The sequence below is a fragment of the Micromys minutus genome (genome assembly GCF_963924665.1).
Source record: "Micromys minutus genome assembly, chromosome: 27".
Lineage (NCBI taxonomy): Eukaryota > Metazoa > Chordata > Mammalia > Rodentia > Muridae > Micromys > Micromys minutus.
The window spans coordinates 26,774,704-26,788,704 of NC_137962.1; the positions used below are offsets into that span (position 1 = coordinate 26,774,704).

At 43.8% G+C, this 14,001-nt stretch overlaps 1 protein-coding gene across 2 annotated transcripts in view; it reads left to right on the forward strand.

The window, feature by feature from the left end:
• Nucleotides 1–14,001, forward strand: part of GXYLT1 (glucoside xylosyltransferase 1) — a 33,723-nt gene that overhangs the window by 1,051 nt on the left and 18,671 nt on the right. Inside the window, exons 2-3 of one of the 2 annotated variants that reach the window (XM_080938876.1) lie at nucleotides 7,216–7,308; nucleotides 13,626–13,797. In XM_080938876.1, coding sequence (XP_080795002.1) covers nucleotides 7,216–7,308; nucleotides 13,626–13,797 — 265 coding nt within the window. The remainder of the gene's footprint in view (nucleotides 1–7,215; nucleotides 7,309–13,625; nucleotides 13,798–14,001) is intronic. The other variant, XM_080938877.1, reaches the window with a different exon arrangement.

The following is a 14,001-nucleotide window of genomic DNA, read 5'->3' on the forward strand; positions in this document are numbered from 1 at the left end:
CCCCAGTGGGATTTGCTGAGGAGTGTGGAGGCAGGAGGATCATGAGTTGGAGGCCAGCTTGGGCTACACATTTAAAAGACTGGTGGCGGTGCACACCTTTAATTTCAGTGCCCAGGAAGCAGAGGTTCTGAGTTCGAGGCCAGCTTGGTCCGCAGAGCAGTGTCCAGAATAACCAGGGCTATGTAGAGGAACCTTGTCTCAAAAAGAAAAAAAAGTATTAATTACCCAGAATTACATAACAAGAAGTACTTGGGAGAGGAAAAAAAAACCCAACTCAATAAAGGAAAACAATTTTAAGTGGTAAGAACAGTGTTTGAAAGAAACCTCTTCTCAACTAGTATATCCTATTTGAAATGATTATTTCAAACTGGGCTTGGTGGCCTGTACCTGAATTCTCAGCTTTCAGGAGGTAAGGCTGGAGGATAGATTCAGTACCTGTCTGGTTTTCACTGGGGGTTCCAGGCTAGCCTGGGCTACCTAATGAGAGCAGGTTCAACAGTCCAAGGGCTGTATTTGTATCCCAGTGGTAAAGGACTTACCTTCCCACGTGCCCAGTTCAACCCATCCAGGGAGTTGGAGTAGCAGAGTCAGACAAACCTGCCTGCATCCACTTTTGCAGGATTCCTTGATCACATGGTTACTTCTGTTTCTGTTACTGTGAGTGTAGACAATGGGTCTTAGCTACACTGGAGTATAGCTGACAAGGCTACATGTGTTTAATACTAACAACTTGAGACTTTGATGCACATTCTGAAATGATTGTCACTTCCTACTTTTCAGCCTGCCTACACCTCAAGTTCATGTTTGCTGAGTCCTGTCAACATTGGTAGATGTACTGAGAATTTAAGGCTTTTGAGTCAAACACCTTTACCTTTATTGCTAAGTGCTGATGTGGACCGTTTGTGAGGACTGAAGTGACTTAGTTACCTAGTATCATACCTGGCAGGGTAAAACTAGCTGATGTGGTGATTGTTTTAATTTTAGGGTGTAAGCATCCATCCTCCCTCCCTCGACCCCTCCCTCTCTCCCTCCCTCCCTCTAGAGTGCCAGTGATCTGTGTTTTAACCTTGAGCTGTTACTAAGATGCACATAAATACGGGAACGACCGACAGTTGAGAGATGGATTTGGCCATTACTCCTCTGTACTGCTGTTTCCCCCTCCTTGCATCTGCTTTTGAAGGAGAGGGAAATTGGGTCAGTGAACGTTGGAGAAAGTAGACCTCGGGGAGGCCCTTACTCCGTGTCGTTAAATGAGACCTTGTACTTACTGGACAGTTCTGCTCACATCTGCGTTGTGGGTTATTTGGGCTGCTGTAGAAAAGCTTCTGATTGCACCGATTGGAAACAACAGCTATTCATTATTTCTTACGCCTTTGTGCTCACATAACCAGGCAGGTCTAGAGCTGCTCCTAGTAATCTCATCCGTGGGGCACTGACCCTCATGGTCTAATCACATACTAGAGGCTCCATCCATCTCTGTCGTCAGTCATTACATGGAAGGTAAGGATTTTCTGGTGAGGGAGACATACAAAAGCAGTCTAAATACTTAGCATAATCCTGACCCATAATATTTAATAAAAGCTAGTAATTAACATGAGCTTTTTGAGATGCTCATTTCACTAAAAAGTGTACTTTTGGCTTAGAGATCTTATTTTAAAGTATAAATATTCATTTCTATTGAAATTCTCCCTGCACAATTTTTGTTTGGAAAGTGTATCTTGCAGTGGATGTTAAAATTTTTGTTTTCAGATTGGCTTCTTTCTTTATTGTTCTTAATCTTTATTATGCATAGAAGAACTTTCTTCCAGAGTTCCTCCTCTCTTAAAAAAAAACCATATCTGTCATCTAGATTTGTCAGGGGAAGAGAGTGTGCTTTGAGGTCACTTCATGAGATGGCGAGACAGTTTCAGCACCATCTGTTTAGTAACTGCCTTCCCTCACTTTCTGAGTGTTGAAGACAGTAGAGATCAAGGATATGGAGGACTGAGCTCAGGGCTACAAAGCAACATTATGCAATCAGTGGGTTTGCCTGAAATCCACTTCTGTTGTTTACAGGTTTTAAAGAAATCTTGTGATTGTTAAGGACATTTTGAAACGAAGGACAAATCCCTTTTTCAGTTTACTTAATTAAAGAAGACTTGAATTCTACATGACTTGGTCCTGGAGATCTGACTGGGGCAATGACGGAATGCAAAAGGACAGACAGACAGGCAGACACATGTACAGAAAAGCTGGGGTGGAGGTAGTGAGCACCTACAATCTGGTGTGGTACCACAGCACAGAGGGAAGAATTGTCGGTGAGCAGTGTCTAGTGGAGGAATCCACAGGCTGTAAACCTCAGGGGAGGAGGAAGGTGGGGTTGGGAGTTTTAGGCTTGAGCAGGAGAGGCTTTCCTGTTCTTTTGGATCCTTGACCTGTCAGTGATGCCCATTTACTCAGGACTTCATCTGCTCTTTATCCGTTTGCTCATGGCCTCCTCAGATCCCCACAGAAGACATCTGTTCTTGGATTTAAGTCTGCTTCAAGCTTGAGAGGTTACTGAGGAGAGCAGTATTACTAAGTGCCTCTGTTGGTGATATCTGATTTTGTCTTTGGCAGGGTCTCACTATTACTCACACCAGCCTTCATCTCCCAGACTCGGACTCTCTTTTCAGCCTCCCAAGAACTGGTGCCAGATGTTTCTGTTTTGTTTTTAACCCTGGCTGTCCTGGAACTCAGGGAGATCACCTGCCTCTCTCTCTTTCCCTCTCTCTCTCTCTCTCTCTCTCTCTCTCTTATTGGTCCTGTGTGTGTGTGTGTGTATGTGTGTGTGCACGTGTGTCTATGTGAGTGAATGCATGTGTGTGGAGGTCAGAAGAGGCTGTCAGATCCCTGGGAGCTGGAGTTGCAGACAGTTTGAGTTGCCTGATGTACATGCTGAGGATCGAACTCTGGTTCTCTGCAAGAGCAGCAAGTGCTTAACTGGTAAATCATCTTTACAGTCTCCTTTGTGTTTTTGTTTTGTCTGGTATTTTTCATAATTGTAGGTATATATTCTTTCTAAATGTGTTCTTACATATTCCAATACATTTTTCCTGTGTGTATAGTATATGCATGTGTATATATATTCATGTATATACTTGTGTGCACATGCACATATGTGTGAATGTATGTATGTATGTGTGTGTGTTTATATGTGTGTGTGTGTGTGTGTGTGTGTGTGTGTGTTTGTAGACCAGAGGTTGACATTTGGTATCTTTTTTCAATCACCTTTTCTCAGAGACAGGCTTCTCACTGATCATGGAGCTAGTTTGACTGGACAGCAAGCCCAGGGGTCTCTCTGTCTCCACCTGCAGCGCTGCAGCCCCAGGAATGCTGTTGTGTTTGGCTTTTTCCATGTGTGTTGAGGATCCCAACTGGTTCCATACTTTCCTGAATGAAGTGTCCTCAGTCTCCAATAGTAAATTTTAAATCTTGTCTATATATTGTGTGTTTCCTACGTGCTGTTAAAGCCAAGAAACACTGTAAAACTTGGTATGTCTGCATTAGCTCTTAATAGTTTCCTGACTGCCCACGAAGAGCCCTGTGCCTGTTGGTCTCTCTGTTAGCTTCCCAAGCCTTGTCTTAGCCCTCAGCTACCTCCAGTCTGCTGTGGTTGTAGATTTGCTTATCCTGAACAGTCATTCAACACTACCTGGCCGCAGTCATCTTTCCTGTAACCATAGCTAATCTCAGTGTTCTTGAGTGTTAAGAGTATTAGGAGTGGAAGTTATGGGCTATTGTGGCTTCAACTAGTACCTTTTTTTAAAAAAACTTATTTTGTGTGTGCATGTGTATGCTCTAGTGACTGTGGAGGGTGGGGGACAGCCTGCAGTGGTCTGTTCTCTCCTGCCACCATGTGGGTTCTAGAGAGAGTTCTCAGGTCATCACAATGAGCTTCAAGCTGCTTTACCTGTGGAGCCATTTTGCTAGTCACTAAATTAATGCCTTAAAAGAGAATTGTGGCTTATATTACTCTTCTTGCTTTTGTAGCAAATCCAAACTTTTCAACAGTTTATAAACTAACAATAAACAATAACAACTTCTTTCTTTCTTTCTTTTTTTTTTAGAGATTTATTTATTTTATTTGAGTACACTGTAGCTGTTTTCAGACACACCAGAGGAGGGCATCAGATCTCATTACAGATGGTTGTGAGCCACCATGTGGTTGCTGGGATTTGAACTCAGGACCTCTGGAAGAGCAGTCAGTGCTCTTAACCGCTGAGCCATCTCTCCAGCCCACAGTAACAATTTCTTAAGCATTACAAGACTGTGGCTATGACTCTTCATTGAACGTTTTATCCTGAAACCCAGGCCAGTGAAGCTCTGCTTACATTGAATGTGCTCAGTCTTGTACAGAAGTTGAATGAGAGGGATAGGGATGTAAGCCAGTGACAGAGCGCACTTGCCTACCGCTCTTAAGGCCCTAGGTTCAGTCTCTAGCATTATGTTGCTTTGGCCAAGGTCTGTAAATAATGTGATACAGGTTCCCTTTAGAGGTAGGAAAGTTGATGGAAACGAGTACGTGTACAGCGCTCAGGGTGTGGGATGAATAATTATGGACATGAAGACAGTTTACTAGATGCTTCTGATTAAGGAGGGAGCAGGGCTGGTTGATACAAGGTGAAAAGCATAACATTCCAGTGCAGGTAGATGCTACGGTGCTGCGGTCCTCAGAGGGCCCAGCTACAGCAGGTCTGAGTTAGTCCCGTCCCATGGGTCAACACACTAATGCCACTGCTTTGTACTCACCTGACCTGTGGATAGAAGGCTTGGATTTAACTCAATTTCACTGGAAGGGTGTGGTCACAGGACAGAGGAGGAGTTGAACTGTAGGAAAGGAGGTAAGCCCTGTATTAAGTATGGAGGGAAATGAGTCTCTGAGGGAGCCTGCATGACCTAAGAGCTTCCCTGACAGGACTGCAGTGTAGGGTCAGTTTCAGATGACCAGGTCCAGCAGGAGTCCGTCTTAGCTCAGAGGAGTAGGGGTACAAGCTAGTGCTATTGGAGAATTGAGGGACCCCACTGTTGGGTAGGCATCCCCTTCTGGGCCTCTTACTGGAGTTTTTCTAGTGTTTGCCAGTGTATTTGATCATTCAGTTGATAACGTATTGAATAAACAGGAAGAGAAAGCAGAACTTGGTGCTGACAGGAGGAAGCTGGCTCAGGAGCTGACTGAAAGAGTACCCAGTCATAGGTCAGCTTGCCACAGAACTGGCGTTTAGTGCTGGTGTCTGCTTGGTTTGCTGCCTTGCACCCGCTCATGTTACTGCTCCAGACTCCGTAGGTGTCTGCATGTGTGTATCCTTGGGTTCAAAGTCCAAGAAACAGGGCTTTGCTTCAAAACTAAGGGCAGTCTACTTGTTAAAACAGTGAGAATGCACCTAGATTTTGTAGGAGGTAAGAGTAAGTCTACCTACCTTTTGATAGTGCTTGTAGAATTTATGGCCATCCTTAACTTTCTGAATTTTGATCCCCTTGTTTGACACCAGTAAAATCCAGAGACCTCTGTGTATTTCAGAGTTTTGTGAGATTTAAACTCATTAGACGTTGAGGGATGAATGGGTGCAGTGATTCATATAAACTGGTGCAGTACTTTAGGTGAGAAATTCTGTGGGCCTGTAACTGGACAGTTGTTTCAGCCTCTGGAGTTATAGAATCACAGGCTTGTGTGTCCGCTTCTGAGTCCCACATGCACTCTTGCTTAAAACACTTGATACACTGTTTCTCATTCAAGTTTGACCTTGGTTACTTCAGATTGGTCCTTGATTAACCAGCAGAGGATAGGACCCTGTGTCTGTATGTCTAATAAGTGACCTTAGGACCAGACAGATGGAGAGAACAATGCACAAATGACTTGTATAAAATAGAGTAAGAGCTGCAACAGAAAGTGGAATTGTTATACACAACTTTATAAAGTAATTTTTGTTGACATTTCTGTTTTCATTTCCATTGTTACCCTGTTGTGCAGTTTGACAGGAGAAATGGAATAATCTGGTTAGTTCCAGTACAGCACACTCACTCCTCCCACCTCCACCCCACCCCCAGCCAACCACAAAGATACATGCTTGGTGTTGATTGTAAATAAAGTCTGTTCAAATAACACTGGTAATGTCTTTATCTGGAAAGTTTGTGAGGCTTATTAAATGGATCTTCAGGCACTTGAATTTGACACAATTTGAAATATATGTTATCAGGGTGCCACTGAGTTTGACTGCCTATAAGACATGCAGTTTCTAATCAAGAGACAAGCATTATTACTAGGTACACATTTATTTTCCTGACTAACTTCTTTTTAAAATTAAGATATATAAACAGGATAGATTTTCCCAGTGATCTTAAAATTCCAGTGGTATAGTCGTTTATGCAAACCCTGGTCCCAGAGTTTGATTTCATCATTAGTCTGGTACGCATCTTTCCTAGAGATGGTAATATGATTTCAGGCTGAGGACTCCTGTCTTAAATCATAGATTGTAGAGGTTTGTGGGCCATCAGACCAAAGAGTTTTTGCAAGTCTGACATTTTATAGATCTTTTGATATTAGGATAGCAACTTTTAATTGAATCCATGGAGAAAACAAAGCTCCATGCTGCCAAGAGGACATGTTGTAGGTCACCGACTTGCCCCGACACTGTCCACAGGGTAGATAGTGTCAGATGGCTGCGTTGGAAACCATTTTTGCAACACGATCCACTTTCGGAGAATAAGGAAGCAGGGATGTAGGGATTAAGGGCTCTCAGTACAGTGTCTTGTTCCCAGTTTGAAACACCATGTGAGAAATTTCAGTCATTGAATTTGAATAATTTGAATGTATTTAGTGATTCTTTTCTGCCATTATACCCGTATTTGTGACATTTTTGTTGTAAACAGAAGATGTTGGTGAAGTGAATTTTCTTAGATAGTATGCATAGTCTGTGAAGAAAATGATAAGATGTGTCAGTGTCTACAGCAGAGGGGAGGAGATCTTAATGTTTCCAGAGAGTTCCTGAGCAGAAAACATTCCCAGTCCTAAGATATCCTCAGCTCGTGGCTTTATGAAAATAATGTTCCCTACGTAAAGAAGACACTGGTTTTCTAAAACCCACTTCAGTCCTACAATAACTGGGTTTCCAGTTCTGTTGCTGTGAAGCTGAACATAAAGTTACTGTGTTATTCCTAATCCAGATGCTCACCCAGGACTGTTATTTCTTCTGTCAGGTGTAAAGACTTCTCTCTGTGTTACTGGAATCCCTATTGGATGCTGCCCTCTGATGTTTGTGGAGTGAACTGCTTGTGGGAAGCGGCTTTTAGGTAGGCTTTTACTATTTAATTAGTAGATCAGAGTAGGTAAGATTAGATAGTAGATGATCAAACCTCTCACTGTATAAAACAATCTTTTTTTTTTTCTTGTATTTCAGTATCATATAACTAAATTGATTTTATGGTTGGGTTTTCTCTTTATCTCATCTTTTAGTTATTATTAATTTTAATAATATTATATGTAAATGCTCTAATTTTTTTCAAAGGCCACTAAGATAAATTGTAAATCTTAGAGGAATTTATGATTCAGGTTTACTTGTAAATTGATATGTAGATGTGTGTGTAAATGCAGCTTGGGAGGAAAGGGTTGTATTTGGGTTATACGTCCAGGTCACACAGTCCATTTCTGAGGGAAGTCAGGGGAGGGGAGAAACTCCTGGTGGGAACCCTGGAGGAGTGCCGCTTGCCCGCTGCCTTTCTTGCATGGTTAGCTCAGCTCCCCTTATAGAGCCAAAGCCCTCCTACCTCCAGCTGGTACCTCCCACAGTGGGCTGGAGCCTCCCACCTTGGTCATGAAGACAGTCTCTCACAAACATGCCAACATGCCATTCTGATCTAGGTAGTTCTGCCCTCAGATGACTCTAGGCTGTGCCATGTTGACAATTTATGTAGACAAAATGATGAAAGGCTTCCACTAGACATTACAGATTGTGTGTGTGTGTGTATGCATTTGTCATTTGGCTTTAAATACTGGGCTGGTGAGATTGTTTATCTGGTGAAGATACTTGAGCTGACAAGTCTAACACTTTGAGGACACATAGTGGGAAATGACTTACTGACCCCTTGGCTTCCATGTGTGTACTGTGTGTGCACACACATTTCAAATAAGTAAAATATTAAAAAAAAAACCCAAAATGCAGTACACTAAAACACATCTTGGAAAGGGTGTGACAGCTAAGGAAAGGCTATGTTAGCTTTAGCCTGGAGGTTTTGGGGGAAGAGGAAGATAGAGACATCCTTACTGAAGGAGTAAAAGAGAAGACGTTATTTCCTGACCCTTTAAGTCAGTGCGTGAGGAAGACTATCTCAGACTTTTAGGGAAGAACCAAGTGTTGATACAAGTGGGTAAGGCAGTCACTGTCCTGAGACCATTGTGGTGAGAGCCTGGGGCAGCCTGACATGTCCTCTGAGAGCAAAAATCCTTTGACGTTCACTTCTTTATTATTGGATATTTTCTTTATTTACATTTCGGATGTTATTCCCTTTCCTGGTTTCCCCTCTGGAAAACCCCCATCCCATCCCCCTCCCCCTGCTTCTATGAGGGTGCTCCGCCACCCACTCACTCCCTTTCACCTCTCCGCCCTGGCATTCCCCTGCACTGGGGCATCGAGCCTTCACAGGACCAAGGGTCTCCCCTCCTATTGTTGCCCAACAAGGCCATCCTCTGCTACATATGCGGCTGGAGCCATGGTTTGCTCCATGTGTGCTCCTTGGTTGGTGGTTTAGTTTCTGGGGTCTCTTAGGGGGTCTGGGAGGCCCACTTCTTTATCATTAATTTAAACTCTCACTGTTTGCCAGGGCAATGTTGGTTGCTACATTCTGGAGTCAGGATGATGGCTCTGTGTTTCAGAGCTTGCATGGTAATGTTTGTGAGAGTGAACGGAGGTGATTGTAGAGAATGACAAGACCTGGCATTTCCTGAAGGCTCCAGTTGGAAATTGATGAGCAGGAAACAATGGAACTTGTAGGTCATCAAGCACAGTTCAAGGTCGTGTGCTCTAGACGAGAAAACAAATGTGTGATGGTGTGCTGTGGACGAAGTGTGGAGCTTACACACATTGTCAGCACACTGCCCGCCTCTCACAGTACCACTGTAGAGAGAACATGGAAGGCCTTGAGCCATTTTAGATGTTCTTAGTTTTATATGCATGGATGTCTTGCCTGAATGCATCACATGCATGCAATGCTCACGGAGGCCAGAGCACTAGGTCCCCTGGAACTGGAGTTACAGCTGGTTGTGAGCTGCCATTTGGATGCTGGGAAATGAGCCTGGGTCCAAGCAGCAAGTTTGTCAGCTGTTTTGGAATATATACATTTTTACTGTTGGCGATCCCTTTGCTGTGTAGTGAACCTTGGTCTTTTGGTCTTCCCTTCTGCCTCCTTTCTGGTCACGGCCTTTTTGTCATTTTGCATTATCCATGAGCTGCAGTTGTTGGGTTTTTGTCTCTTTTTTTGATTAAAATATGCTTCTATCATTTCCTTCCATCTTGCCCCTTCCAACCCTGCCTCTCAAATATAAGGCCTTTTTCTTTAATTCTTATTGTTATATATATATATATATATATATATATATATAAATTACATCTCACGGAGTCCATTTAGTAATGCATCCTCTAAGCAAATGGAAAGGGTTAGTTGATATCAGATCTCCCCCTCCCCTCTGTGTGTGTGTGTGTGTGTGTGTGTGTGTGTGTGTGTGTGTGTGTGTGCACAAGTTTGACCAGTGCTCACAGAGGTTAGAAGAAGGTGTCAGATTTTTTAGAACTGGAGTTATAGAACTGGTGGTTCTGAGTGAGCAAGTGCTCTATGTGCGGAGCCATCTCTCCAGCTCGAGGTTCCTTCTATAGAACTAAACCTTCCTCACATTCAGTGCTCTACATCAAATAGACAGTGTAAAATACAGATACCATGTTCTCACCCTCCTTTAATTGTGTGATATGTGATGTGTGATTCTGCATGCAGGTGGGTCTGCTGTGCTGTGGTGTACAGGTGACCTCAATCGGGTGTTGATTCTCACCTTCCACCTTCTATGAAGCAGGCTCTCTGCTTCCACAGTAGAAGGTTAAGGTTCTCTCTTTCCACCTTGGGTTCCAGGGATGGAACTTGGGTTGTCAGGTTTGCCTTCAAGCATCTTTCTCCCCACTGAGCCGTTCCACTGGCCCTCATCTGTGACATATTTTGTTTTGCAGAATTACCCTTAGATTGGATTTGCCTGAGTCTGTGCTCATGCTGTGTGTCACTAGAGTCAGCTGGCGTCTACCTAACACTGAGTGCTTGGTTAGCACGTTAGGCAGCACGTCAGTCCCACAAGGTTAACGTTGGTTACGTTTTATCCCATAGTTATGGACTCTGTGGCTTCTCTGTCTTTCTATGTCCACTTTGAAATGAGTGGGAAATATTTCTTTCCCTTTATTTTTTTTTTTTTTTTTTGACAAAGTATTGTTTGTGGCGATTCTCTCATGCTGTATTTGTTGGTTGCAGATTTTGAAGCGTTTTCTTTACTTAACACACTCATGTTCTGAGCTGTTATGCTCACTACGGTTTTGTTGGTGGCATTGGCGACTGAACCCAGAGCAAGCTGGGCATGAGCTTTATGACTGAGGTGCATCTTTGATCTCCCTTTTCTGTGTGAGCCTCTGGAAATGAGAGAGGATTTACATGTGCCGTCAGACACTGCCCCGGTAAGAAAAGATATGGCTGCTTAACCTGCTTAGGCCCCTTAAAGGTCTTCTGACTGAGTTAGGGATGGGAAGGAACTGCCTATGTGAGGTTCATTCTTCACACTTTCAGAGGCTCCCCCGACTTAGTGTCATTTCCTGTTGCTATAATAAAATACCCCTACACTGACAATAGAAAGGACGCTTCCAAATTCCAAGTTACAATCTTTCGATGTGGGAAGTCAGGATGACCTAAACCAGTTACTCCCACACTCAAGAACAGAGGGCAATGAATTAATTTACGTGAACTAGTGCTGGGCTTGTTTTTACTTTGTTACTGAGCCCAGGACTCTGTGAATTGGTGATATCCATATTTAGGGTGAGTTTTCTTCTCAGGTCAATAAACCCAGTTAAGATTAAGTGTCTCACAGGGTATGCCCACAGGCCAACCTAACCTAGACAGGTTTTTCTCTTTTGAGACCTCCTTCCCTGTTCCTTGTACATTATGTCTGTCAATTTGACAATCAAAATGAACCATTACCACTTCCAGTCAGTAGCTTAGGACACAGCTGTCTGTTGGAGAGCTTCCTAGCAGAACTTGATGGATGACTGGAAGTATCTTTGATAAAAATAAAGCTGGGTAGAAAGCCTGCCAAGGGAGCTGGATTCCTGTTGTCTGCAGCAAAGTTTAACACCTTTGTAGTCCAGGGCTCCTCTCTGGGTGACCAGGCTGCTACCTCTCTTTGTGAGACCTGCTGGATTCTGCTGGGCCTCAGGACTCCGCCATGCAGTGAGGTGTCCTTGTACCCACAGGCAGCCTCCGTGCTGTGCCTCCGCTTATGGTATGTTGAACTGAATTATTAGAGCCTGCTGGCGTTCTTTTATCTAGAGATTTCTTCGTGTTATGTGGAAAAGTAGGCTTTATTTTAAAGTTCTTTTTTGGGTAGCATTTATCTCTGCGGAATTTGCTTGTAAGAGCATGATGAGGATCCTGGTCTCCGTTTGGGCCAGAATGACCAGAATGGCTGCTTCCCTGTCAGCGCTCAGAGAGCTTCAGCTACCAGTTCCTTCAGTATAGACGCAGACAGCAGATTTAATTCTCCTGCAGTTGTTTCTGTTCTTGGTACTGAGATGGAGAATCACTGTGTTTCATCTTGTCAGCTTGTGCGCTGGGGTCTGCATGATACTGCCAGAGAGTGACACTCACTCCTCCATCCTTAGTAACATGCAGGGGGGTTGAGTGGACTGGTTTTAGTTTTGCTGTGTTGTCTTTGAGACAGGATCTTGTGGATCATAGATCACAGATCTCAGACTTCCTATCTAGCTAAGAGTGACCCTGTCCTCCTGGTCCATCTGCTTCCACCTCCTGTCCAGGTATTGCAAGCATGGCTGCTCCCTGAGTCTGCATTTTACTCCTAAGGTGTATAGTGTTCCTTAACATCTTCTTCAGAGTCTGTGCGGAGCAGCGTGTGACTGTTAGGGTCAGTGGCTTTGGGATGTACTCTACATGTGGACCAGTTAGGCAACTGAACATATTGGAGATTCTTAAATTATGATTTTGTTTTTCCTGAGACAGTCTTGGTTTAGAGCCCAGACTGGCTCTTTTTTCTTCTGCCTTCCAAGTGCTAAAACTGTAGGCTTATACCACCTTGCCTGGTGTGGTGTTTTAGTTTTTTTCTTTTATTTTAGACTTATTTTATGTGTTTGAGTGTTTTGTCTGCATATATGTCTATGCACCAAATGTGTGGTCTGATGCTACAGAAGTCAGAACAGGGTGTCGGATCCTGGGCATTGGAGTTGCAGATGGTTGTGAGCCACCTTGTGGACAGTGACAATGGAGATCTTGTAGGAAAGCAGAAACCTTGGCTGGCCTGTCTCCTATAAGTACTTAGGGCAAGGAAGGGAGGTTGACAGGTCCAGCATCCACCAGTCCTCTGCAAGAGCACGTTCAGCCACGGAACCATCTTCCCATCCTTAGGCTGATGTTTTAGTGAAGACTTTTTAAAAAACCACTGAGAGAAATAGTTAGCAGGAAGATGACTTAGAATTCTGTAGAATTACGTGCCTTGATTGCCTTCTTTGTGACTGTGGCTTCTACTGTTCTGAGGTGAACTAAACTCCTGTTTGTTTGTCCCAGCATAAGTGGTACCTGTGAGGTTTTCATGGTAGGAAAGGAAGGACTTAACAGATTTGAGGGTGAGGGGTTAAAGGAGCTATGGGAGAAGGCACTCCTTCTGTCCAGAGCCTATATATAGTAGGGTAAGTGTGCGGAGCCCACACCAGAGCAAGGGAAGGCCCAGCCTGAATCCACTGCTCTGTTACATGGAAGCTCCTGCCTAGGTAGAAAGTGGGACTGAGAAAACCCTTCCTTGCAAAAAGACATTGATTGTTGTGTAAGGTTTCAGAAATGTTTACACATCTTGGTGAGTGTTTGGTGAGTGCAGCTGAGTGTGCTCCAGTGAACAAAGAAAGTGCCCTGAACAAATTTCATGTATTCGGCGTGGCTTAAGATAAGATGAACTATTTATGGATGAAATCGTAGATCACTTGCTTTGTAGTGGCCGAATTTGGATTGAAGAAAGCATGTGGAGGGGCTTTAAATGGAACTAGGAATTTTTAATTTAAAAATGCAGATTTCAGGTATCTGAATGGCAGGTCTTCCTATCACAAGGCTTCCTGTCTTAGCAGCAGAGCAAGTGATGAGTGCAGCTCTTGGGAGGATGGCCGCTTGAGGAATGCTGGCTGTGGAAGACCAGAGACAGTGCAGTCATGCATGGTTGGGTGATGGAGCTAGCATTGCAATGTTTTGTAGCTTGATATTTGTTTTGCACTTTAAAAAGAAGTTGTAAACTTCTGATTTTAAATGTAGTAAAATGGCATTTAGTAGTAAGAACCTGCTGAACTGCTGGAAATGCTTCTCTCTGTTGCTAGGTATAATCTGAACACAAGGCCCAATGAGAAAATGCACCTTGCTGTCGTTGCCTGTGGGGAGAGACTGGAAGAAACTGTGACTATGCTGAAGTCAGCTCTGATTTTCAGCATCAAGCCGCTGCACGTCCACATTTTTGCTGAAGAGCAGCTACACAATAGCTTTAAGGACAGAGTAAGTACTGGGCACGCAGTGACACTGCAGGGCTGGCTGACCACTAGTCTGCTCCCTAGAACCGTCCTCGGCAAGCTTCTCTCTTAGTGCTTTCTCGGAGTCCAGGTACGGGGCACAGGAAGACTGGGTTGTGAGCAAGAGCAGGCCACCTGAGTCCTGCCAAGAATGAAGAGTTTATTTACTTTCTCTGTCCAGGGTGTTTGG